Here is a 25,495-nt window from a genome sequence, read left to right on the forward strand (position 1 = left end):
TTCAACTTTTTAATTCCATAAGTTCTAAAATCCTCATCCCAGGCTGAAAATTAAGGAAGGAAATTCAGTAGAGAACTACTTAGACACACATCCGCCCTTGGAGTACAAGTTTGAAAAGACGGCACGATGTAAGAAGTTTCCTGATGAAAAGGATATTCGAGGAAGATGCATATAGTTTGTAGTGGAGTTGATGAAACAGCTTCGTCAACGTTTTCCAGACAATATCCAAGTGTTACAGTCAATGTCATCACAGAGCAAGTGAATGCATGCAACTCATAAAGCCTGACATATTGGAATTAGCAAAGATGTTTACTGATAACGAAGAAATTCTCACACGCATCGAATTCCAGTGGAGGAAGCTTCATCATGCATTGTGGAAACAGAACGCTGGCACCCTGGGCTGAAATGACCTCGTCAGGGATGCAACAGGAGAAAACCCCGCCAGTGACATCTTGGTTGTCTCCAAAGCTGATGTAGAGCGTCTTAGGCATGTGAAGTCAAAGCTTCGAAATAGACGATCAAAAGCTTAAATGCAATACTATCAAGTATGGACTTAGAAGAAATGGAAACTGTTTTAAATATAAACTGCTTAAGGAAGCACTGAAGAACATTGGGTCATGGGTCATTGAAAGCATGAGTCATCGCAACCGCAACCAGGACTCGCATGTACTATCACAGTCCAAGGACACTGGGGACGAAGAGATTGCAGATTGGGAATTAGCTAATCTCGAATAATGGTGAGTGTGTGTGTGTTTAGTTTCTGTCTGTGACCCACAGGAGATCCTTCACACTCCCAGAGTCACAGCCTCCCTACCCCAGTCATCTGTGTCCTCGGCTTGCCTTTGTAACGCTACACAGAAAACTGCAGCTTACGCAGACGGTGATTTCTGCCAGGTGACCGAAACAAGAAAAGCGTTGGACTGTAGACCGAACAGTAATGGTTGAGAGGAACCTCAGAAAATGCATCCACCGAGCTGTGGGGTTAGAGAAGTGCCTCACTAACCACAGAAAGGCATACATACATATTATTAATAATTTGGTAGGTTAAAGAGTAGAAATGATTCGAAGAACATTTTTTGCTGTCATTTTAGCAAGTTTAGCGCATTTTCAGCGCTTTTCGGGAGTGAATCTAACGCCATCTGAAATTTTGAGTTGGCAACTGTGCGTGTGTAATGTTGTGGACTTCCCGACATTCTCTTCCCCAGCAGAATAAGTAGTGTCTTTGGCGTAATTACCATTGTTATCAGCATTTCCCTGGATTAGGTGGGTGATATATTGCGAATGAATTCGATTGTTATGGTTGAAATGCCATAAGCTATTGGACTACGTGAATGAGTGTATTTTATTGCGTTTATTGGTAACTTTTCGTGGCAAATGGTGAACTGAACTGTGTATAGCATGGGCTTCTGGTTTGTGGAAATAATTCCAAGAATGGTTGATTATTGAAATTTTTGTATAGAGGCACATACAGTTTAAGTGGGTAGGGAAGGTCAAGCTGTAAGTGTCTAGGGTAGCTTCTCATCATTATTGCTATGGATATGGAGGGAATATGTTTTACATTGATAATGCAGGATTTCAACTGAAATATTGATCATTAAGACAAAACTGGTAGGGAACATGGGTGATGTTTTCATAGGTTCTGTTGATTTATAAATACTGTATTGTACATATTATATCGATTATATTCCATAATCCTTGAAAAAACTACCAGTGCACTATTAAATGTAGTTTAATATAAAAGATAAGATGCATTGGTCTTGGTAGGTATTTCTTCTACTTAATTATATGGTCTCAAAACATAATCCATTAACTAAAGGTGGTTATAATGAGAAGCTAAGAATCATATATATATGATTTTATTGGCTACACTTGGCCACTTTGTTGGATTTTTTTTTACACCTCTATTAACCCTTTTCTATTTTATACCACTTCTTGATGATAACCTTATGCAAATTAGTACTTTATTTTCCATCATATGCAGTGCATTCTTGGAGTTACACAACTTTTAATAAGTTGCTCAGCATTACTTTCAACAAAAATCATATCTGTGGATTTGTTGTAGTTACTGGAATTTTATTTTCATAGTTATTACGTTATAGAATGGGTAATTTATCAGCATACCCTTTCATCTTTATTGGGCTGAAACTACATCAGACTGGTATCAAGAAACTCAAAACAACAGTTTTTGTTGGTGTAGAGATGACATTATAAGATAACCATCAAAAATGTTTAGTGTATGCACAAATTAAAGCTGAGGGAAACTAGAGCATTGGGAAACCATGAAAAACACAATTAAATATACCACTGTCAAAATTTTATCTGATTTAGTACTGTAGTATAATGTAATCTAACCAAATTTAATATCAGTAACCTAGCCTAACCTAATTGACTAACATGCTCGATTAATTCTGATGTGTTAACATTCTTCAGAATTAGAGAGACTATGATTAAGATAAATGAAAAATGTATATGAGGTAAAGTCAGCCCACCTTACAATGAAATTAGTATTAGACATATATTCAAAGATGCTCACTGATCCTCTTATAACTGTAGGCCTCCTGTGGAGTCCTCTTCTGTCAGCTCCTCATCTAAACTTGAATTTTTTAATTCATGTCGGGTCATGTGTATTTTCTCATTTTAGTTATGATCCTGTGCTTGGGTTTCCCAGAAACGATTTAGTCTTGCTTCAAAGGACTATATTGGCGGTCCTGTTATTAATTTCTCAGGTAGGCTGTTCCATGTTGCTACTGTTTGTGTAAACGATTATTCCTTAATATCTAATCTTGATCTTGATTTATACAGTTTAAGCTGGTGCCCATGGGTGGTGAAGTCATCATGGGGTTGTATAAAACAGGACACATTTTCATATTTTCTGGTTAGTATCTTGTACATCTCAATTATATCACCTCTAGATCATCTATATGCCAGAGTTGGGAAGTTTGATTTCTTCAGTCGTTCTTCGTATGAAAGTGTTGTTAGTCTTGGTTCTTGTTTGGTTGCTCTTCTCTGGACATTATCTATAGTTTCAACATGTTTCTTTAGATGTGGACACCATACCTTGATGGCATGCTCAAGATGAGGTCTCACCAGTGCTGTGTATAGTAGTTTAAAGGTCTTACAATCCATGTTTTCCATTGTTTTTCTTAGTACACCCATAATTGAGCTTGCCCTGTTGATCTTATCTGACATGTTGTTCAAATGACAGTTTGGTTTCGATAGTCACTCTAATATCCCTCTCTGTTTTCACATACTCCATGGGTGGTAAACTATCCTTCCGATTGTACGCTTTCTGTTCTTTTGATTCTCCAATTCTCATAACTTTACATATCTCCAAGTTGAAGCATAGAAGCCATTTTTTAGACCATTTATATAATGCATGTATGTCTTTCTATAAGTTTTCATGATCACTGTGCAGAAATATTCCTCTAAATGCTGTGGTATCATCTGCAAATAATTAAGTATTAGTACCTGAACTGGTGAGTTCTGGCATGTTGTTAATGTATAATACAAACAGAATGGAACTCAGCACTGATCCTTCAGGTATTCCACCCGAGACTTCTTTCCATTCCAATTTCTCCCCATTAACTCTTTAGCACGCTGTTTCCGTCCAAGCAAAAAAGATCTTATCCATGCACTGTACTGACCAGTGATTTGGTATTTTTCTAGTTTGTGTTGTAGGCGTAGGTGTGGTACTTTTTTCAAAAGCTTTCATGAAATTGCAGTATATTACAGCCCCACAGCCCCCTCTGTCCATTATCTCTGTCTGTTTGTCTAGAACTTGTAGTTGTAGCACTAGAATTACTGCTAATAAAGCCCAATTGATTCTTACTAAGTAATGTCTGTCTTTTCATATGCTTAATTATTTGTTCTCTCTAGTGACTCCATTAGCTTGCATACTATACTAGTCAAAATAGCACATTACCAGTCCTCCGTAAGTTCTCTTTTGTTAATGGATGTTTGAAGTATAATTACTAAGGGAGTACGTATGATACTGCTGACTTGTCTGAGTACTCTAGGGTGTATCCCATCTGGACCTGGTGATTTAGAGATGTTCATCTTGTCTAATTTTTTTCTTAACTTTCTCTGTGCTGAATGTCATTGTTTGTAATAGAGGTGCATTTACTTTTTCCACCTCTGGCATTTCGGTGTCAGTCTTGATTGTAAATACCGATGTATAGAAGTCTGCTGAAATGTTGGCCTTCTCCTTGTCAGTCATAGTTGATTCCTTTTGACGAGTGCTTAAATAGGGGATACTGGATTTTGTCTTAGTTTTCGACCTTGCATATTTCCAGAATTTCTTTGGATTTTGTTTGACCTGTTGAGCTATTTGCTTCTCATATTCCTTTGTTACTTTCCTGGTAATAGCCTGGATTTAGTTCCTAGTCTTACAGTATTTTGCAGATGTTTGTCCATCCCTGGTATTCAAATATCCAGTCCATAATCTTTCTTTTCTTTTAATCTCGGATAGAACCTTAAGATTCAAAGGCACTGGATGATTAGCATCCTTCTTCCTTTTCCCTGTCTGGTTTATAACTTTCTTTGGAATTGCTTCTTCTATTCCTTTTTCAAGTACATTTCTAAACTTATTCCATTGTTTATGGACATTACAATTAACAAATTTTTCTTACCAGTCTAAATCCAACATTCCTTTAGTTTATTATATTTTCCCTTGTCAAACTTATATCTTATTTTCTTAGCTAAGTCAATTTTCTCATTTATATTACACCCTTGTTTTATAGTTGAATGGTCACTTTTGCCAAGTGGTGGGTTGATGGATATATTGCTTATAAATTCTTCCTCAGTTGTAAATGCTGTGTCTTTGACACTTGGATTATCTGATCCTCTACCATGTTTTGGTGTAGTAATATGCTGATTTATGTATCAGCATATTACTACACCAAAACATGGTAGAGCATTTACAACTGAGGAAGAATGCTCTTTCTTTGTAAATTTAGATTCCTTATTTTCTACAGAACCATTTGTACTGTAACTATCCCATGTTATATTCATAAGATTTAAATCACCAAACAGTATTACTTCAGAAATTTTTTTATTTGTGGTATCTATAAATACATCATGCAGCTGCTTAAAGTTATCTTCAGATCCATTAGGGCTTCTGTATAGTGACCCCAATACCGTTTTTTCATTTAATCTAAGCGAGTCTTTAATATACATCAACATTCCTCTTCCCAGCAAATCCCTACTAAGATTTACAGATAAAATCTCACATCCCACTATGGTAAATTCAGATTGTAGTATCTCATGTTTAAAGTTCTCTGATTTTACTTCTGATATGGCTATGACTGATGGTTTGCTATCTACAATTTTCAGTTTTAGTTCCTGTAACTTATTTTGTGTAAAAGTTTTTGAATTTGTAAACAAACTTTAAAACTGTTTACGTTAAGAACCTTTTTTTTTTTCATTTGTTACTAGGTCACTGTTTTTTGGGAGACTTCATAGTTTTCTAGCTCTTGGTCCTTTTCTTACTGATTTTTCTTGACTTGTTTTTTGTGTATGCCTTTCCCATGGCATTCCCCTGACCACACTCATAAAGTGATACAGGTCCTCCGCATTTCTGAGTTTATACACATTTCTCATAACCTTGTGTTTTGAGTTGTCCTTCAAGGTTATTAACGGTGGTCATGGGGCTAGTATTTTTCACCCCTAATTATTCTAGTCTGATTCTTCTTACCAATTCATTTCATGTTTATAATATCTTCTGGTTGTATTTCAATGTCAAATTTTTTACATATTTTTAGAAGAGTATCTGAGTCCTCAGCTTGGTCTGTTTCTTTAAAGTTACTATCACTTTTAGGTACATTGAATATGAGGCTATCATTTCTTCTTTCTACTCTGGATTGTACCTTAGTCGCCCATGATATTTGGATGAAGCAAAGAGAAGTTGAGAGGAATTTTAGGGTTGAGAATTTTGTTTATGTAGTGTGAGTACTCCCTGGAAAAGAAAGGTATCCAAAGTAAAAAAGAAAAAAAAAAGAGGCAAGATAGGGAAATGGATCTGGTTCTTTTAAACTCAGCCAGAATTACTAAGGAGCTGGGTATCTAATGCTTATATTGTGACAAGAAAGAACTATACCTGTGATTTTCTTCATTTTTATATGAAAATCTTTGAGGTAATAAGGTTGAATACATATACAGCATACAGAATATTAGGTTCACAGGGTTGGAAATGAAAGCTAACTGAGGTAGTAAGGAGTTAAGGATGGAGCAAAGAAAGCTTAAATGGGTTTTCGGGATGAAAGGTTATGGAAATATTGAGGAAAAACACTCATCTATTAGTTGATAAGAAAAGTAAGAAAAAATGAAAAGAAATTCAGCCAAATTGGACTTATTGTTGCTGTACAGACATTTTAACTTGTTAAACCTTGCATGCTTGGTTTATTGCTGTTTTTTAATACTCATCTTCTCTTCCCCAACGTCAATAGTGGGTAACTGATGGACAGAGTTTTTTTCCAGCACTAACAGTTTCACTTCCACACTATCATTATCACTATCATTAATACCTCAAAGATTATCACAACTAATTTGCTAGGGGTGTACAGAGCACTTGCTCGAGAGCCATACTTCCCCCATCATATTATATGGATAACTGGCACTGAAGGATTCCGTCTTGATGCTAATTGTAATTGCTTGTGATGTAAGGGTTTGTACATACTAATAGACCATTGCTACCAATTTGAATGATAGCAGGAAGAGGCAACCTCTACTGGTATAGCTAGAGTCCCAGTGCTCTTGTCTATGCAACCAACTTTGGTAACTGACACTTATTTTTTTCCTCACCAGTAATTATAGTTGTTCATGACATGAAACATCTCTCCATATTGATAAAGTGAACCTTCTCATTTAGATGAGGACAGAAAGTAGCAACCCGTACAAGTAGAGCTAGAATCCAGACATTGTAAATCATTTCAGAACAGTTAGAGCTTCATAAATGTCATGGTTTAAAAAGTATGAAATAATATACAGATGGAAGTGCCAGAAAGTATGCAAGCAAGAAATGGGAGAGCATGGCTATAAAGAAATCACCCCTGTGTGTTACAGTAGTTAAGGTTATCTGTTATTAAGACACAGTATGCATCCACTTTTTGTTGACTTATCTAAAGGCATTTGTATGACCCCAGTTCCTGTTTATGTATTTCCTGTACTTGTATGATCCCAATTGCTGTTTGTGTATTTCTGGCACTTCTAATATCATCTTGCATTTTTTTTTTTTTTTTTTTTTTTTATACTTTGTCGCTGTCTCCCGCGTTTGCGAGGTAGCGCAAGGAAACAGACGAAAGAAATGGCCCAACCCCCCCCCCCCCTACACATGTACATACACACGTCCACACACGCAAATATTCATACCTACACAGCTTTCCATGGTTTACCCCAGACGCTTCACATGCCTTGATTCAATCCACTGACAGCACGTCAACCCCTGTATACCACATCGCTCCAATTCACTCTATTCCTTGCCCTCCTTTCACCCTCCTGCATGTTCAGGCCCCGATCACACAAAATCCTTTTCACTCCATCTTTCCACCTCCAATTTGGTCTCCCTCTTCTCCTCGTTCCCTCCACCTCCGACACATATATCCTCTTGGTCAATCTTTCCTCACTCATTCTCTCCATGTGCCCAAACCACTTCAAAACACCCTCTTCTGCTCTCTCAACCACGCTCTTTTTATTTCCACACATCTCTCTTACCCTTACGTTACTTACTCGATCAAACCACCTCACACCACACATTGTCCTCAAACATCTCATTTCCAGCACATCCATCCTCCTACGCACAACTCTATCCATAGCCCACGCCTCGCAACCATACAACATTGTTGGAACTACTATTCCTTCAAACATACCCATTTTTGCTTTCCGGGATAATGTTCTCGACTTCCACACATTTTTCAAGGCTCCCAAAATTTTCGCCCCCTCCCCCACCCTATGATCCACTTCCGCTTCCATGGTTCCATCCGCTGACAGATCCACTCCCAGATATCTAAAACACTTCACTTCCTCCAGCCTCTCACCATTCAAACTCACCTCCCAATTGACTTGACCCTCAACCCTACTGTACCTAATAACCTTGCTCTTATTGACATTTACTCTTAACTTTCTTCTTCCACACACTTTACCAAACTCCGTCACCAGCTTCTGCAGTTTCTCACATGAATCCGCCACCAGCGCTGTATCATCAGCGAACAACAACTGACTCACTTCCCAAGCTCTCTCATCCCCAACAGACTTCATACTTGCCCCTCTTTCCAAAACTCTTGCATTTACCTCCCTAACAACCCCATCCATAAACAAATTAAACAACCATGGAGACATCACACACCCCTGCCGCAAACCTACATTCACTGAGAACCAATCACTTTCCTCTCTTCCTACACGTACACATGCCTTACATCCTCGATAAAAACTTTTCACTGCTTCTAACAACTTTCCTCCCACACCATATATTCTTAATACCTTCCACAGAGCATCTCTATCAACTCTATCATATGCCTTCTCCAGATCCATAAATGCTACATACAAATCCATTTGCTTTTCTAAGTATTTCTCACATACATTCTTCAAAGCAAACACCTGATCCACACATCCTCTACCACTTCTGAAACCACACTGCTCTTCCCCAATCTGATGCTCTGTACATGCCTTCACCCTCTCAATCAATACCCTCCCATATAATTTACCAGGAATACTCAACAAACTTATACCTCTGTAATTTGAGCACTCACTCTTATCCCCTTTGCCTTTGTACAATGGCACTATGCAAGCATTCCGCCAATCCTCAGGCACCTCACCATGAGTCATACATACATTAAATAACCTTACCAACCAGTCAACAATACAGTCACCCCCTTTTTTAATAAATTCCACTGCAATACCATCCAAACCTGCTGCCTTGCCGGCTTTCATCTTCCGCAAAGCTTTTACTACCTCTTCTCTGTTTACCAAATCATTTTCCCTAACCCTCTCACTTTGCACACCACCTCGACCAAAACACCCTATATCTGCCACTCTGTCATCAGACACATTCAACAAACCTTCAAAATACTCATTCCATCTCCTTCTCACATCACCACTACTTGTTATCACCTCCCCATTTACGCCCTTCACTGAAGTTCCCATTTGCTCCCTTGTCTTACGCACCCTATTTACCTCCTTCCAGAACATCTTTTTATTCTCCCTAAAATTTACTGATAGTCTCTCACCCCAACTCTCATTTGCCCTTTTTTTCACCTCTTGCACCTTTCTCTTGACCTCCTGTCTCTTTCTTTTATACTTCTCCCACTCAATTGCATTTTTTCCCTGCAAAAATCGTCCAAATGCCTCTCTCTTCTCTTTCACTAATACTCTTACTTCTTCATCCCACCACTCACTACCCTTTCTAAACAGCCCACCTCCCACTCTTCTCATGCCACAAGCATCTTTTGCGCAATCCATCACTGATTCCCTAAATACATCCCATTCCTCCCCCACTCCCCTTACTTCCATTGTTCTCACCTTTTTCCATTCTGTACACAGTCTCTCTTGATACTTCTTCACACAGGTCTCCTTCCCAAGCTCACTTACTCTCACCACCTTCTTCACCCCAACATTCACTCTTCTTTTCTGAAAACCCATACTAATCTTCACCTTAGCCTCCACAAGATAATGATCAGACATCCCTCCAGTTGCACCTCTCAGCACATTGACATCCAGAAGTCTCTCTTTCGCACGCCTGTCCATTAACACGTAATCCAATAACGCTCTCTGGCCATCTCTCCTACTTACATAAGTATACTTATGTATATCTCGCTTTTTAAACCAGGTATTCCCGATCATCAGTCCTTTTTCAGCACATAAATCTACAAGCTCTTCACCATTTCCATTTACAACACTGAACACCCCATGCATACCAATTATTCCCTCAACTGCCACATTACTCACCTTTGCATTCAAATCACCCATCACTATAACCCGGTCTCGTGCATCAAAACCGCTAACACACTCATTTAGCTGTTCCCAAAACACTTGCCTCTCATGATCTTTCTTCTCATGCCCAGGTGCATATGCACCAATAATCACCCACCTCTCTCCATCAACTTTCAGTTTTACCCATATTAATCGAGAATTTACTTTCTTACATTCTATGACATACTCCCACAACTCCTGTTTCAGGAGTATTGCTACTCCTTCCCTTGCTCTTGTCCTCTCACTAACCCCTGACTTCACTCCCCAGACATTTCCAAACCACTCTTCCCCTTTACCCTTGAGCTTCGTTTCACTCAGAGCCAAAACATCCAGGTTCCTTTCCTCAAACATACTACCTATCTCTCCTTTTTTCACATCTTGGTTACATCCACACACATTTAGGCACCCCACTCTGAGCCTTCGAGGAGGATGAGCACTCCCCGCGTGACTCCTTCTTCTGTTTCCCATTTTAGAAAGTTAATACAAGGAGGGGAGGATTTCCGGCCCCCCGCTCCCGTCCCCTCTAGTCGCTTTCTACGACACGCGAGGAATACGTGGGAAGTATTCTTTCACCCCTATCCCCAGGGATAATATACATATATAAACACACACGCACACACACACACACACACACACACACATACATATATATACATATGAAAAATGTAAGAAACAATTTAGAAAACAAACTTTTAGCTTGAAATTTTGCATTTATTGAATGTTTTATTTCACCTATTATAAGTACATTTGAATGCAGCATATGTATTTCTCTTCTTACATTACACTGTCCTTGTAGCGTTAGCAAGGTAGCGCTAAGAACAGAAAACTGAGCCAAAGAGGGGAAAATCCTCACTTGGCCCCCCTCTCTGTTATTGCTTTTGGAAAAGTAAAAGCTGGAGGGGAAGATTTCCAGACCCCTACTTCCTCCCCTTTTAGTCGCCTTTTACGACACACAGGAAATACGTGGGAAGTATTCTTTCTCCCCTATCCCCAGGGAATATATATATATATATTTTTTTTTTTTTTTTTTTTTGCTTTGTCGCTGTCTCCCGCGTTTGCGAGGTAGCGCAAGGAAACAGACGAAAGAAATGGCTCAACCCACCCCCATACACATGTATATACATACGTCCACACACGCAAATATACATACCTACACAACTTTCCGTGGTTTACCCCAGATGCTTCACATGCCTTGATTCAATCCACTGACAGCACGTCAACCCCGGTATACCACATTGCTCCAATTCACCCTATTCCTTGCCCTCCTTTCACCCTCCTGCATGTTCAGGCCCCGATCACACAAAATCTTTTTCACTCCATCTTTCCACCTCCAATTTGGTCTCCCTCTTCTCCTCGTTCCCTCCACCTCCGACACATATATCCTCTTGGTCAATCTTTCCTCACTCATTCTCTCCATGTGCCCAAACCATTTCAAAACACCCTCTTCTGCTCTCTCAACCACGCTCTTTTTATTTCCACACATCTCTCTTACCCTTACGTTACTTACTCGATCAAACCACCTCACACCACACATTGTCCTCAAACATCTCATTTCCAGCACATCCATCCTCCTGCGCACAACTCTATCCATAGCTCACGCCTCGCAACCATACAACATTGTTGGAACCACTATTCCTTCAAACATACCCATTTTTGCTTTCCGAGATAATGTTCTCGACTTCCACACATTCTTCAAGGCTCCCAGAATTTTCGCCCCCTCCCCCACCCTATGATCCACTTCCGCTTCCATGGTTCCATCCGCTGCCAGATCCACTCCCAGATATCTAAAACACTTCACTTCCTCCAGTTTTTCTCCATTCAAACTCACCTCCCAGTTGACTTGACCCTCAAACCTACTGTACCTAATAACCTTGCTCTTATTCACATTTACTCTTAACTTTCTTCTTTCACACACTTTACCAAACTCAGTCACCAGCTTCTGCAGTTTCTCACATGAATCAGCCACCAGCGCTGTATCATCAGCGAACAACAACTGACTCACTTCCCAAGCTCTCTCATCCCCAACAGACTTCATACTTGCCCCTCTTTCCAAAACTCTTGCATTCACCTCCCTAACAACCCCATCCATAAACAAATTAAACAACCATGGAGACATCACACACCCCTGCCGCAAACCTACATTCACTGAGAACCAATCACTTTCCTCTCTTCCTACACGTACACATGCCTTACATCCTCGATAAAAACTTTTCACTGCTTCTAACAACTTGCCTCCCCCACCATATATTCTTAATACCTTCCACAGAGCATCTCTATCAACTCTATCATATACCTTCTCCAGATCCATAAATGCTACATACAAATCCATTTGCTTTTCTAAGTATTTCTCACATACATTCTTCAATGCAAACACCTGATCCACACATCCTCTACCACTTCTGAAACCACACTGCTCTTCCCCAATCTGATTCTCTGTACATGCCTTCACCCTCTCAATCAATACCCTCCCATATAAGTTACCAGGAATACTCAACAAACTTATACCTCTGTAATTTGAGCACTCACTCTTATCCCCTTTGCCTTTGTACAATGGCACTATGCATGCATTCCGCCAATTCTCAGGCACCTCACCATGAGTCATACATACATTAAATAACCTTACCAACCAGTCAACAATACAGTCACCCCCTTTTTTAATAAATTCCACTGCAATACCATCCAAACCTGCTGCCTTGCCGGCTTTCATCTTCCGCAAAGCTTTTACTACATATATATATATATATATATATATTTATATATATATATATATATATATATATATATATATATATATATGTATATATATCAAGCAGTGATGGCTTGCGCAAAAGATGCTTGTGGCACGAGAAGTGTGGGAGGTGGGTTGATTAGAAAGGGTAGTGAGTGGTGGGATGAAGAAGTAAGAAGGCATTTGGACAATTTTTGCTGGGAAAAAATGCAAATGAGTGGGAGATGTATAAAAGAAAGAGGCAGGAGGTCAAAAGAAAGGTGCAAGAGGTGAAAAAGAGGGCAAATGAGAGTTGGGGGGAGAGAGTATCATTAAATTTTAGGGAGAATAAAAAGATGTTTTGGAAGGAGGTAAATAGTGTGTAAGACAAGGGAGCAAATGGGAACTTCAGTGAAGGGGGCTAATGGGGAGTTGATAACAAGTAGTGGTGATGTGAGAAGGAGATGGAGTGAGTATTTTGAAGGTTTGTTGAATGTGTTTGATGATAAAGTGGCAGATATAGGAATTTTTGGTCGAGGTGGTGTGCAAAGTGAGAGGGTTAGGGAAAATGAATTGGTAAGCAGAGAAGAGGTAGTAAAAGCTTTGCGGAAGATGAAAGCCAGCAAGGCAGCAGGTTTGGATGGTATTGCAGTGGAATTTATTAAAAAAGGGGGTGACTATTGTTGACTGGTTGGTAAGGTTATTTAATGTATGTATGATTCATGGTGAGGTGCCTGAGGATTGGCGGAATGCTTGCATAGTGCCATTGTACAAAGGCAAAGGGGATAAGAGTGAGTGCTCAAATTACAGAGGTATAAGTTTGTTGAGTATTCCTGGTAAATTATATGGGAGGGTATTGATTGAGAGGGTGAAGGCATGTACAGAGCATCAGATTGGGGAAGAGCAGTGTGGTTTCAGAAGTGGTAGAGGATGTGTGGATCAGATGTTTGCTTTGAGGAATGTATGTGAGAAATACTTAGAAAAGCAAATGGATTTGTATGTAGCATTTATGGATCTGGAGGAGGCATATGATAGAGTTGATAGAGATGCTCTGTGGAAGGTATTAAGAATATATGGGGTGGGAGGCAAGTTGTCAGAAGCAGTGAAAAGTTTTTATCGAGGATGTAAGGCATGTGTATGTGCAGGAAGAAATGAAAGTGATTGTTTCTCAGTGAATGTTGGTTTGCGGCAGGGGTGTGTGATGTCTCCATGGTTGTTTAATTTGTTTATGGATGGGGTTGTTAGGGAGGTGAATGCAAGAGTTTTGGTAAGAGGGGCAAGTATGCATTCTGTTGTGGATGAGATAGCTTGGGAAGTGAGTCAGTTGTTGTTCGCTGATGATACAGCACTGGTGGCTGATTCATGTGAGAAACTGCAGAAGCTAGTGACTGAGTTTGTTGAAGTGTGTGAAAGAAGAAAGTTGAGAGTAAATGTGAATAAGAGTAAGGTTATTAGGTACAGTAGAGTTGAGGGTCAAGTCAATTGGGAGGTAAGTTTGAATGGAGAAAAACTGGAGGAAGTGAAGTGTTTTAGATATCTGGGAGTGGATTTGGCAGCGGATGGAACCATGGAAGCGTAAGTGAATCATAGGGTGGGGGAGGGGGCAAAAATTCTGGGAGCCTTGAAGAATGTCGAAGTCAAGAACATTATCTCGGAAAGCAAAAATGGGTATGTTTGAAGGAATAGTGGTTCCAACAATGTTGTATGGTTGCGAGGCGTGGGCTATGGATAGAGTTGTGCGGAGGAGGGTGGATGTGCTGGAAATGAGATGTTTGAGGACAATATGTGGTGTGAGGTGGTTTGATCAAATAAGTAATAATAGGGTAAGAGAGATGTGTGGTAATAAAAAGAGTGTGGCTGAGGGAGCAGAAGAGGGTGTTTTGAAATGGTTTGGGCACATGGAGAGAATGAGTGAGGAAAGATTGACCAAGAGGATATATGTGTCAGAGGTGGAGGGAACGAAGAGAAGTGGGAGACCAAATTGGAGGTGGAAAGATGGAGTGAAAAAGATTTTGAGTGATCGGGGCCTGAACATGCAGGAGGGTGAAAGGCAGGCAAGGAATAGAGTGAATTGGAATGATGTGGTATACCGGTCGACGTGCTGTCAATGGATTGAACCAGGGCATGTGAAGTGTCTGGGGTATACCATGGAAAGTTGTGTGGGGCCTGGATGTGGAAAGGGAGCTGTAGTGTCAGTGCATTATTACATGACAGCTAGAGACTGAGTGTGAACGAATGGGGCCTTTGTTGTATTCCTAGCGCTACCTCGTACACATGAGGGGGGAGAGGGTTGTTATTTTGTGTGGCAGGGTGGTGATGGGAATGAATAAAGGCAGACAGTATGAATTATGTACATGTGTATATATGTATATGTCTGTATAGGTATGTATATTTGCGTGTGTGGACATGTACGTATGTACATGTGTATGTGGGTGGGTTGGGCCATTCTTTCGTCTGTTTCCTTGCGCTACCTCACTAACGTGGGAGACAGCGACAAAGCAGAATAGATATATAAAAAATATATATATATATATATATATATATATATATATATATATATATATATATATAATCCTCCCCTCTCGTTTTTTTTTAATTTTCCAAAAGAAGGAACAGAGAAGGGGGCCAGGTGAGGATATTCTCTCAAAGGCCCAGTCCTCTGTTCTTAACGCTATCGCGGGAAATGGCGAATAGTATGAAAAAAAAATATATATATATTTTTTTTTTATTATATATATATATATTTTTTTTTTTATATACTTTGTCGCTGTCTCCCGCGTTTGCGAGGTAGCGCAAGGAAACAGACGAAAGAAATGGCCCAACCCCCCCCCCATACACATGTATATACATACGTCCACACATGCAAATATACATACCTCCACAGCTTTCCATGGTTTACCCCAGACGCTTCACATGCCTTGATTCAATCCACTGACAGCACGTCAACCCCGGTATACCACATCGCTCCAATTCACTCTATTCCTTGCCCTCCTTTCACCCTCCTGCATGTTCAGGCCCCGATCACACAAAATCTTTTTCACTCCATCTTTCCACCTCCAATTTGGTCTCCCTCTTCTCCTTGCTCCCGCACCTCCGACACATATATCCTCTTGGTCAATCTTTCCTCACTCATCCTCTCCATGTGCCCAAACCACTTCAAAACACCCTCTTCTCCTCTCTCAACCACGCTCTTTTTATTTCCACACATCTCTCTTACCCTTACGTTACTCACTCGATCAAACCACCTCACACCACACATTGTCCTCAAACATCTCATTTCCAGCACATCCATCCTCCTGCGCACAACTCTATCCATAGCCCACGCCTCGCAACCATACAACATTGTTGGAACCACTATTCCTTCAAACATACCCATTTTTGCTTTCCGAGATAATGTTCTCGACTTCCACACATTCTTCAAGGCCCCCAGGATTTTCGCCCCCTCCCCCACCCTATGATCCACTTCCGCTTCCATGGTTCCATCCGCTGCCAGATCCACTCCCAGATATCTAAAACACTTCACTTCCTCCAGTTTTTCTCCATTCAAACTCACCTCCCAATTGACTTGACCCTCAACCCTACTGTACCTAATAACCTTGCTCTTATTCACATTTACTCTTAACTTTCTTCTTCCACACACTTTTCCAAACTCAGTCACCAGCTTCTGCAGTTTCTCACATGAATCAGCCACCAGCGCTGTATCATCAGCGAACAACAACTGACTCACTTCCCAAGCTCTCTCATCCCCAACAGACTTCATACTTGCCCCTCTTTCCAAAACTCTTGCATTTACCTCCCTAACAACCCCATCCATAAACAAATTAAACAACCATGGAGACATCACACACCCCTGCCGCAAACCTACATTCACTGAGAACCAATCACTTTCCTCTCTTCCTACACGTACACATGCCTTACATCCTCGATAAAAACTTTTCACTGCTTCTAACAACTTTCCTCCCACACCATATATTCTTAATACCTTCCACAGAGCATCTCTATCAACTCTATCATATGCCTTCTCCAGATCCATAAATGCTACATACAAATCCATTTGCTTTTCTAAGTATTTCTCACATACATTCTTCAAAGCAAACACCTGATCCACACATCCTCTACCACTTCTGAAACCACACTTCTCTTCCCCAATCTGATGCTCTGTACATGCCTTCACCCTCTCAATCAATACCCTCCCATATAATTTACCAGGAATACACAACAAACTTATACCTCTGTAATTTGAGCACTCACTCACTTACTTATGTAAGTAGGAGAGATGGCCAGAGAGCGTTATTGGATTACGTGTTAATTGACAGGCGTTACGAAAGAGAGACTTTTGGATGTTAATGTGCTGAGAGGTGCAACTGGAGGGATGTCTGATCATTATCTTGTGGAGGCTAAGGTGAAGATTTGTATGGGTTTTCAGAAAAGAAGAGTGAATGTTGGGGTGAAGAGGGTGGTGAGAGTAAGTGAGCTTGGGAAGGAGACTTGTGTGAGGAAGTACCAGGAGAGACTGAGTACAGAATGGAAAAAGGTGAGAACAATGGAAGTAAGGGGAGTGGGGGAGGAATGGGATGTATTTAGGGAATCAGTGATGGATTGCGCAAAAGATGCTTGTGGCATGAGAAGAGTGGGAGGTGGGTTGATTAGAAAGGGTAGTGAGTGGTGGGATGAAGAAGTAAGAGTATTAGTGAAAGAGAAGAGAGAGGCATTTGGACGATTTTTGCAGGGAAAAAATGCAATTGAGTGGGAGATGTATAAAAGAAAGAGACAGGAGGTCAAGAGAAAGGTGCAAGAGGTGAAAAAAAGGGCAAATGAGAGTTGGGGTGAGAGAGTATCATTAAATATTAGGGAGAATAAAAAGATGTTCTGGAAGGAGGTAAATAAAGTGCGTAAGACAAGGGAGCAAATGGGAACTTCAGTGAAGGGCGCAAATGGGAAGGTGATAACAAGTAGTGGTGATGTGAGAAGGAGATGGAGTGAGTATTTTGAAGGTTTGTTGAATGTGTTTGATGATAGAGTGGCAGATATAGGGTGTTTTGGTCGAGGTGGTGTGCAAAGTGAGAGGGTTAAGGAAAATGATTTGGTAAACAGAGAAGAGGTAGTGAAAGCTTTGCGGAAGATGAAAGCCGGCAAGGCAGCAGGTTTGGATGGTATTGCAGTGGAATTTATTAAAAAAGGGGGTGACTGTATTGTTGACTGGTTGGTAAGGTTATTTAATGTATGTATGACTCATGGTGAGGTGCCTGAGGATTGGCGGAATGCGTGCATAGTGCCATTGTACATAGGCAAAGGGGAAAAGAGTGAGTGCTCAAATTACAGAGGTATAAGTTTGTTGAGTATTCCTGGTAAATTATATGGGAGGGTATTGATTGAGAGGGTGAAGGCATGTACAGAGCATCAGATTGGGGAAGAGCAGTGTGGTTTCAGAAGTGGTAGAGGATGTGTGGATCAGGTGTTTGCTTTGAAGAATGTATGTGAGAAATACTTAGAAAAGCAAATGGATTTGTATGTAGCATTTATGGATCTGGAGAAGGCATATGATAGAGTTGATAGAGATGCTCTGTGGAAGGTGTTAAGAATATATGGTGTGGGAGGCAAGTTGTTGGAAGCAGTGAAAAGTTTTTATCGAGGATGTAAGGCACGTGTACGTGTAGGAAGAGAGGAAAGTGATTGGTTCTCAGTGAATGTAGGTTTGCGGCAGGGGTGTGTGGTGTCTCCATGGTTGTTTAATTTGTTTATGGATGGGGTTGTTAGGGAGGTAAATGCAAGAGTTTTGGAAAGAGGGGCAAGTATGAAGTCTGTTGGGGATGAGAGAGCTTGGGAAGTGAGTCAGTTGTTGTTCGCTGATGATACAGCGCTGGTGGCTGATTCATGTGAGAAACCGCAGAAGCTGGTGACTGAGTTTGGTAAAGTGTGTGGAAGAAGAAAGTTAAGAGTAAATGTGAATAAGAGCAAGGTTATTAGGTACAGTAGGGTTGAGGGTCAAGTCAATTGGGAGGTGAGTTTGAATGGAGAAAAACTGGAGGAAGTGAAGTGTTTTAGATATCTGGGAGTGGATCTGGCAGCGGATGGAACCATGGAAGCGGAAGTGGATCATAGGGTGGGGGAGGGGGCGAAAATTCTGGGGGCCATGAAGAATGTGTAGAAGTCGAGAACATTATCTCGGAAAGCAAAAATGGGTATGTTTGAAGGAATAGTGGTTCCAACAATGTTGTATGGTTGCGAGGCGTGGGCTATGGATAGAGTTGTGCGCAGGAGGATGGATGTGCTGGAAATGAGATGTTTGAGGACAATGTGTGGTGTGAGGTGGTTTGATTGAGTGAGTAACGTAAGGGTAAGAGAGATGTGTGGAAATAAAAAGAGCGTGGTTGAGAGAGCAGAAGAGGGTGTTTTGAAGTGGTTTGGGCACATGGAGAGGATGAGTGAGGAAAGATTGACCAAGAGGATATATGTGTCGGAGGTGGAGGGAACGAGGAGAAGAGGGAGACCAAATTGGAGGTGGAAAGATGGAGTGAAAAAGATGTGCGTGAACGGGCCAGAAACATGAGGAGGGTTAAAGCATGCAAGGAATAGAGAGAATTGGAATGATGTGGTATATCCCGGACGAACGTGCTTGTCAATGGATGAACCAGGGCATGTGAAGTGATCCTGGGTATACAAGGAAAGTATGGATGTGGGCCTGGATGTGGAAAGGTAGCTGTATGTCAGTAGCCAAATTACAAGACAGCTGGAGACAGATGTGAACGAATGGGCTATGTTGTATTCCTAGCGCTACCATCGTACACATGAGGGGGGAGAGGGTTGTAATTTTTGTGAGGCAGGTGGAGATGGGAATGAATAAAGGCAGACAGAATAATTATGTACATGTGTATATATGTAGTCTGCTGTATAGGTAAGGTATATTTTTTGCGTGTGTGGACATGTACTATGTACATGTGTATGAGGGGGGTTTGGCCATTCTTCGCCTTGTTTCCTTGCGCTACCAACACTACACGTGGGAGACAGCGACAAAAGCAGAATAGATATAAAAAATATATAATATATATAAAAATAAAATATATACATCCCCCCTCCTCGTTTTTTTTTTCATTTTCCAAAAGAAGGAACAGAAGGGGGGCCAGAGATGCTATTCTCTCAAAGGCCCAGACCTCTGTTTTCTTAAACGCTATCTGCGGGAAAAGGCGAATAGATGAAAAAAAAAATATAACTATCTTTTTTTATTTTATTATATATATATATTTTTTTTTATATACTTTGTCGCTGTCTCCCGCGATTGCGAGGTACGCCAGGAAACAGGACAAAGATGGCCCCACCCCCCACCCAATACACATGGTATATACATACGTCCACACATGCAAATATACATACCTACACAGCATTCCATGGTTTACGCCCAGACGCTTCACATAGCCTTGAAATTCAATCCACTGACACAACGTCAACCCCGGTATACCACATCGCTCCAATTCACTCTATTCCTTGCCCTCCTATCACCCTCCTGCATGTTCAGGCCCCGATCACACAAAATCTTTTTCACTCCATCTTTCCACCTCCAATTTGGTCTCCCTCTTCTCCTGTTCCCTCCACCTCCGACACATATATCCTCTTGGTCAATCTTTCCTCACTCATTCTCTCCATGTGCCCAAACCACTTCAAAACACCCTCTTCTGCTCTCTCAACCACGCTCTTTTTATTTCCACACATCTCTCTTACCCTTACGTTACTTACTCGATCAAACCACCTCACACCACACATTGTCCTCAAACATCTCATTTCCAGCACATCCATCCTCCTGCGCACAACTCTATCCATAGCCCACGCCTCGCAACCATACAACATTGTTGGAACCACTATTCCTTCAAACATACCCATTTTTGCTTTCCGAGATAATGTTCTCGACTTCCACACATTCTTCAAGGCCCCCAGGATTTTCCGCCCCCTCCCCCCACCCTATGATCCACTTCCCTTCCATGGTTCCATCCGCTGCCAGATCCACTCCCAGATATCTAAACACCTTCACTTCCCCTCCATTTTTCTCCATTCAAACTCACCTCCCAATTGACTTGACCCTCAACACCTACTGTACCTAATAACCTTGCTCTATTCACATTTACTCTTAACTTCTCTTCCACACACTTATCCAAACTCCAGTCACTGCTTCTGCAGTTTTCTCACTATGAATCAGACCACCAGCGCTGTATCATCAGCGAACAACAACTGACTCACTTCCCAAGCTCTCTCATACCTAACAGCTCATACATTGCCCCCTCTTTCAAAACTCTTGCATTTTAACTCTCTTCCCTTATACCACAAAACCCCATCCCCATAAACTAATTAAAAACAACCATGGAGACAATCACCCTACCCCTGCCGCAAACCAACATTCACTGAGACCAATCACTTTCCCCTCTTCCTTCACGTACACAGGCCTTACATCCTCGATAAAAACTTTTCACTGCCTTCTAACAACTTCCTCCCACAACCATATATTCTTAATAACCTTCCACAGAGCATACACTATCACTCTATCATATGCCTTCTCCAGATCCATAAATGCTACATACAAATCCATTTGCTTTCTAAAGTATCTCTCACATACATTTTCTTCCAAAGCAAACACCTGATCACACAACATCCTCTACCACTTCTGAAACCACACTTCTCGTCCCCACATCTGATGCTCTGCTACATGCCTTCACCCTCTCAATCAATACCTCCCATATAATTACCAGGAATACTCAACAAACTTATACCTCTGAATTTGAGCATCTCACTCACTTACTTATGTAAAAGTAGGAGAGATGGCCATAGAGCGTTAATGAGTACGTGTTAATTTGACAGAGCGTTACGAAAGAGAGACTTTTGGATGTAATGTGTCTGAGAGGTGCAACTGGAGGATGTCTGGATCATTATCTGTGAGGCTAAGGTGCGGATTTTATGGGTTTTCCCAGAAAAGAAAGTGAATGTTGGGGTGAAGAGGTGGTGAGAGTTAAGTGAGCCATGGGAAGGAGACTAGTGTGGAGGAATTAACCAGAGAGACTGAGACAGAATGGAAAAAAGTGCGAACAATGGAAGAAAGGGGAGTGGTGGGGAATGGGCTTATTTAGGGAATCATGATTGATTGCGCAAAAGATGCTTGTGGCATGCGAAAGAGAGGGGGAGAGGTGGTTGTTTAGAAAGGGTAGTGAGTGAGTGGATGAAAGAAGTAAGCGTATTAGAGAAAGAGAAGTAGAAGAGGCATTGGACGATATTTGCAGTCAAAAATCAATTGAGTGGTAAGATGTTATAAAAGAAAGAGACAGAGGTCAAGAGAAACGGGTGCCAGAGGGTGACAAAAAGCAAATGAGAGTGGGGTGATAGAGTAATCATTAAATTTAAAGGGAAATAAAAAAGATGTTCTGGAAGGCGTAAAATAAAGTGCTTAAGACAAGGGAGCAAATGGAACTTCAGTGAATGATGCGCAAACGGGAAGGTGAAACGAGTAGTGGTGATGTGAAGAAGGAGATGGAGTGAGTATTTATGAAGGTTTGTTGAATGTGTTTTTGAAAAAAAAAAAACAAAAATGATAGAGTGCAGATATAGGTGGTTTTGGTCGAGGTGGTGTGCATAGTGAGAGGGTTTAGATGAAATTATTGTTAAACAGAGAAGAGTAGTGTAAGCTTTGCGGAGAAAAAAGCCGGCAAGGCAGCGGGTTTGGATGGTATTGCAGTGGAATTTTTAAAAAAGGGGGGTGATGTATTGTTGACTGGTTGGTAAGGTTTTAATTTTATGTTATCAGGGTGGGGTCCCTGAGGATTGGCGGAATGCTGCTTTATGCCATTGTACAAGGAAAAGGGGATAAGAGTGAGTGCTCAATTACAGAGGTATAAGTTTGTTGAGTATTCTGGTAAATAATTTGGGAGGGTATTGATTGAGAGGGTGAAGGCATGTACAGAGCATCAGATTGGGGAAGAGCAGTGTGGTTTCAGAAGTGGTAGAGGATGTGTGGATCAGGTGTTTGCTTTGAAGAATGTATGTGAGAAATACTTAGAAAAGCAAATGGATTTGTATGTAGCATTTATGGATCTGGAGAAGGCATATGATAGAGTTGATAGAGATGCTCTGTGGAAGGTATTAAGAATATATGGTGTGGGAGGCAAGTTGTTAGAAGCAGTGAAAAGTTTTTATCGAGGATGTAAGGCATGTGTACGTGTAGGAAGAGAGGAAAGTGATTGGTTCTCAGTGAATGTAGGTTTGCGGCAGGGGTGTGTGATGTCTCCATGGTTGTTTAATTTGTTTATGGATGGGGTTGTTAGGGAGGTAAATGCAAGAGTCTTGGAAAGAGGGGCAAGTATGAAGTCTGTTGGGGATGAGAGAGCTTGGGAAGTGAGTCAGTTGTTGTTCGCTGATGATACAGCGCTGGTGGCTGATTCATGTGAGAAACTGCAGAAGCTGGTGACTGAGTTTGGTAAAGTGTGTGGAAGAAGAAAGTTAAGAGTAAATGTGAATAAGAGCAAGGTTATTAGGTACAGTAGGGTTGAGGGTCAAGTCAATTGGGAGGTGAGTTTGAATGGAGAAAAACTGGAGGAAGTGAAGTGTTTTAGATATCTGGGAGTGGATCTGTCAGCGGATGGAACCATGGAAGCGGAAGTGGATCATAGGGTGGGGGAGGGGGCGAAAATTTTGGGAGCCTTGAAGAATGTGTGGAAGTCGAGAACATTATCTCGGAAAGCAAAAATGGGTATGTTTGAAGGAATAGTGGTTCCAACAATGTTGTATGGTTGCGAGGCGTGGGCTATGGATAGAGTTGTGCGCAGGAGGATGGATGTGCTGGAAATGAGATGTTTGAGGACAATGTGTGGTGTGAGGTGGTTTGATCGAGTAAGTAACGTAAGGGTAAGAGAGATGTGTGGAAATAAAAAGAGCGTGGTTGAGAGAGCAGAAGAGGGTGTTTTGAAGTGGTTTGGGCACATGGAGAGGATGAGTGAGGAAGATTGACCAAGAGGATATATTGTGTCGGAGGTGGAGGGAACGAGGAGAAGAGGGAGACCAAATTGGAGGTGGAAAGATGGAGTGAAAAAGATTTTGTGTGATCGGGGCCTGAACATGCAGGAGGGTGAAAGGAGGGCAAGGAATAGAGTGAATTGGAGCGATGTGGTATACCGGGGTTGACGTGCTGTCAGTGGATTGAATCAAGGCATGTGAAGCGTCGGGGTAAACCATGGAAAGCTGTGTAGGTATGTATATTTGCGTGTGTGGACGTATGTTTATACATGTGTATGGGGGGGGGGTTAGGGCCATTTCTTTCGTCTGTTTCCTTGCGCTACCTCGCAAACGCGGGAGACAGCGACAAAGTATAAAAAAAAAAAAAAAATATATATATATATATATATATTATATATATATATATATATATATATATAATATATATATATATATATTGTGTGTATATGTGCGTATGTACTTGGGGTATGTGTGTATGTGTGTGTATATGTAGTATATTATATATATATTTATTATCCTGGGGATAGGGGTGAAAGAATACTTCCACGTATTCCTCGCGTGTGTAGAAAGCGACTAGAGGGGACGGGAGCGGGGGGCCGGAAATCCTCCCCTCCTTGTATTAACTTTCTAAAATGGGAAACAGAAGAAGGAGTCACGCGGGGAGTGACATCCCTCTCGAAGGTCAGAGTGGGGTGCCTAAATGTGTGTGGATGTAACCAAGATGTGAAAAAAAGGAGAGATAGGTAGTATGTTTGAGGAAAGGAACCTGGATGTTTGGCTTGAGTGAAACGAAGCTCAAGGGTTAAAGGGGAAGAGTGGTTTGGAATGTCTGGGGAGTGAAGTCAGGGGTTAGTGATGAGGACAAGAGCAGGGAAGGAGTAGCAATACTCCTGAAACAGGAGTTGTGGGAGTATGTGATAGAATGTAAGAAAGTAAATTCTCGATTAATATGGGTAAACTGAAAGTTGATGGAGAGAGGTGGGTGATTATTGGTGCATATGCACCTGGGCATGAGAAGAAAGATCATGAGAGGCAAGTGTTTTGGGAGCAGCTAATGAGTGTGTTAGTGGTTTTGATGCACGAGACCGGGTTATAGTGATGGGTGATTTGAATGCAAAGGTGAGTAATGTGGCAGTTGAGGGAATAATTGGTATGCATGGGGTGTTCAGTGTTGTAAATGGAAATGGTGAAGAGCTTGTAGATTTATGTGCTGAAAAAGGACTGATGATTGGGAATACCTGGTTTAAAAAGCGAGATATACATAAGTATACTTATGTAAGTAGGAGAGATGGCCAGAGAGCGTTATTGGATTACGTGTTAATTGACAGGCGTGCGAAAGAGAGACTTTTGGATGTTAATGTGCTGAGAGGTGCAACTGGAGGGATGTCTGATCATTATCTTGTGGAGGCTAAGGTGAAGATTAGTATGGGTTTTCAGAAAAGAAGATGTGAATGTTGGGGTGAAGAAGGTGGTGAGAGTAAGTGAGCTTGGAAGGAGACCTGTGTGAGGAAGTACCAGGAGAGACTGAGTACAGAATGGAAAAAGGTGAGAACAATGGAAGTAAGGGGAGTGGGGGAGGAATGGGATGTATTTAGGGAATCAGTGATGGATTGCGCAAAAGATGCTTGTGGCATGAGAAGAGTGGGAGGTGGGCTGATTAGAAAGGGTAGTGAGTGGTGGGATGAAGAAGTAAGAGTATTAGTGAAGAGAAGAGAGAGGCATTTGGACGATTTTTGCAGGGAAAAAATGCAATTGAGTGGGAGATGTATAAAAGAAAGAGACAGGAGGTCAAGAGAAAGGTGCAAGAGGTGAAAAAAAAGGGCAAATGAGAGTTGGGGTGAG

At 41.2% G+C, this 25,495-nt stretch overlaps 1 protein-coding gene across 1 annotated transcript in view; it reads left to right on the forward strand.

Moving 5' to 3' along the window:
* Window positions 1–1,383: 1,383 nt before the first annotated feature.
* The window catches only part of LOC139766862 (transmembrane protein 138-like), a 76,195-nt gene continuing 52,083 nt past the window's right edge, over window positions 1,384–25,495 (forward strand). The window contains exons 1-2 of the mRNA XM_071695849.1: window positions 1,384–1,409; window positions 2,642–2,726. Of these exons, the coding sequence (XP_071551950.1) occupies window positions 1,399–1,409; window positions 2,642–2,726 (96 nt within the window). The 5' untranslated portion in view covers window positions 1,384–1,398. The remainder of the gene's footprint in view (window positions 1,410–2,641; window positions 2,727–25,495) is intronic.

The sequence above is a fragment of the Panulirus ornatus genome, chromosome 58 (genome assembly GCF_036320965.1).
Source record: "Panulirus ornatus isolate Po-2019 chromosome 58, ASM3632096v1, whole genome shotgun sequence".
NCBI lineage: Eukaryota > Metazoa > Arthropoda > Malacostraca > Decapoda > Palinuridae > Panulirus > Panulirus ornatus.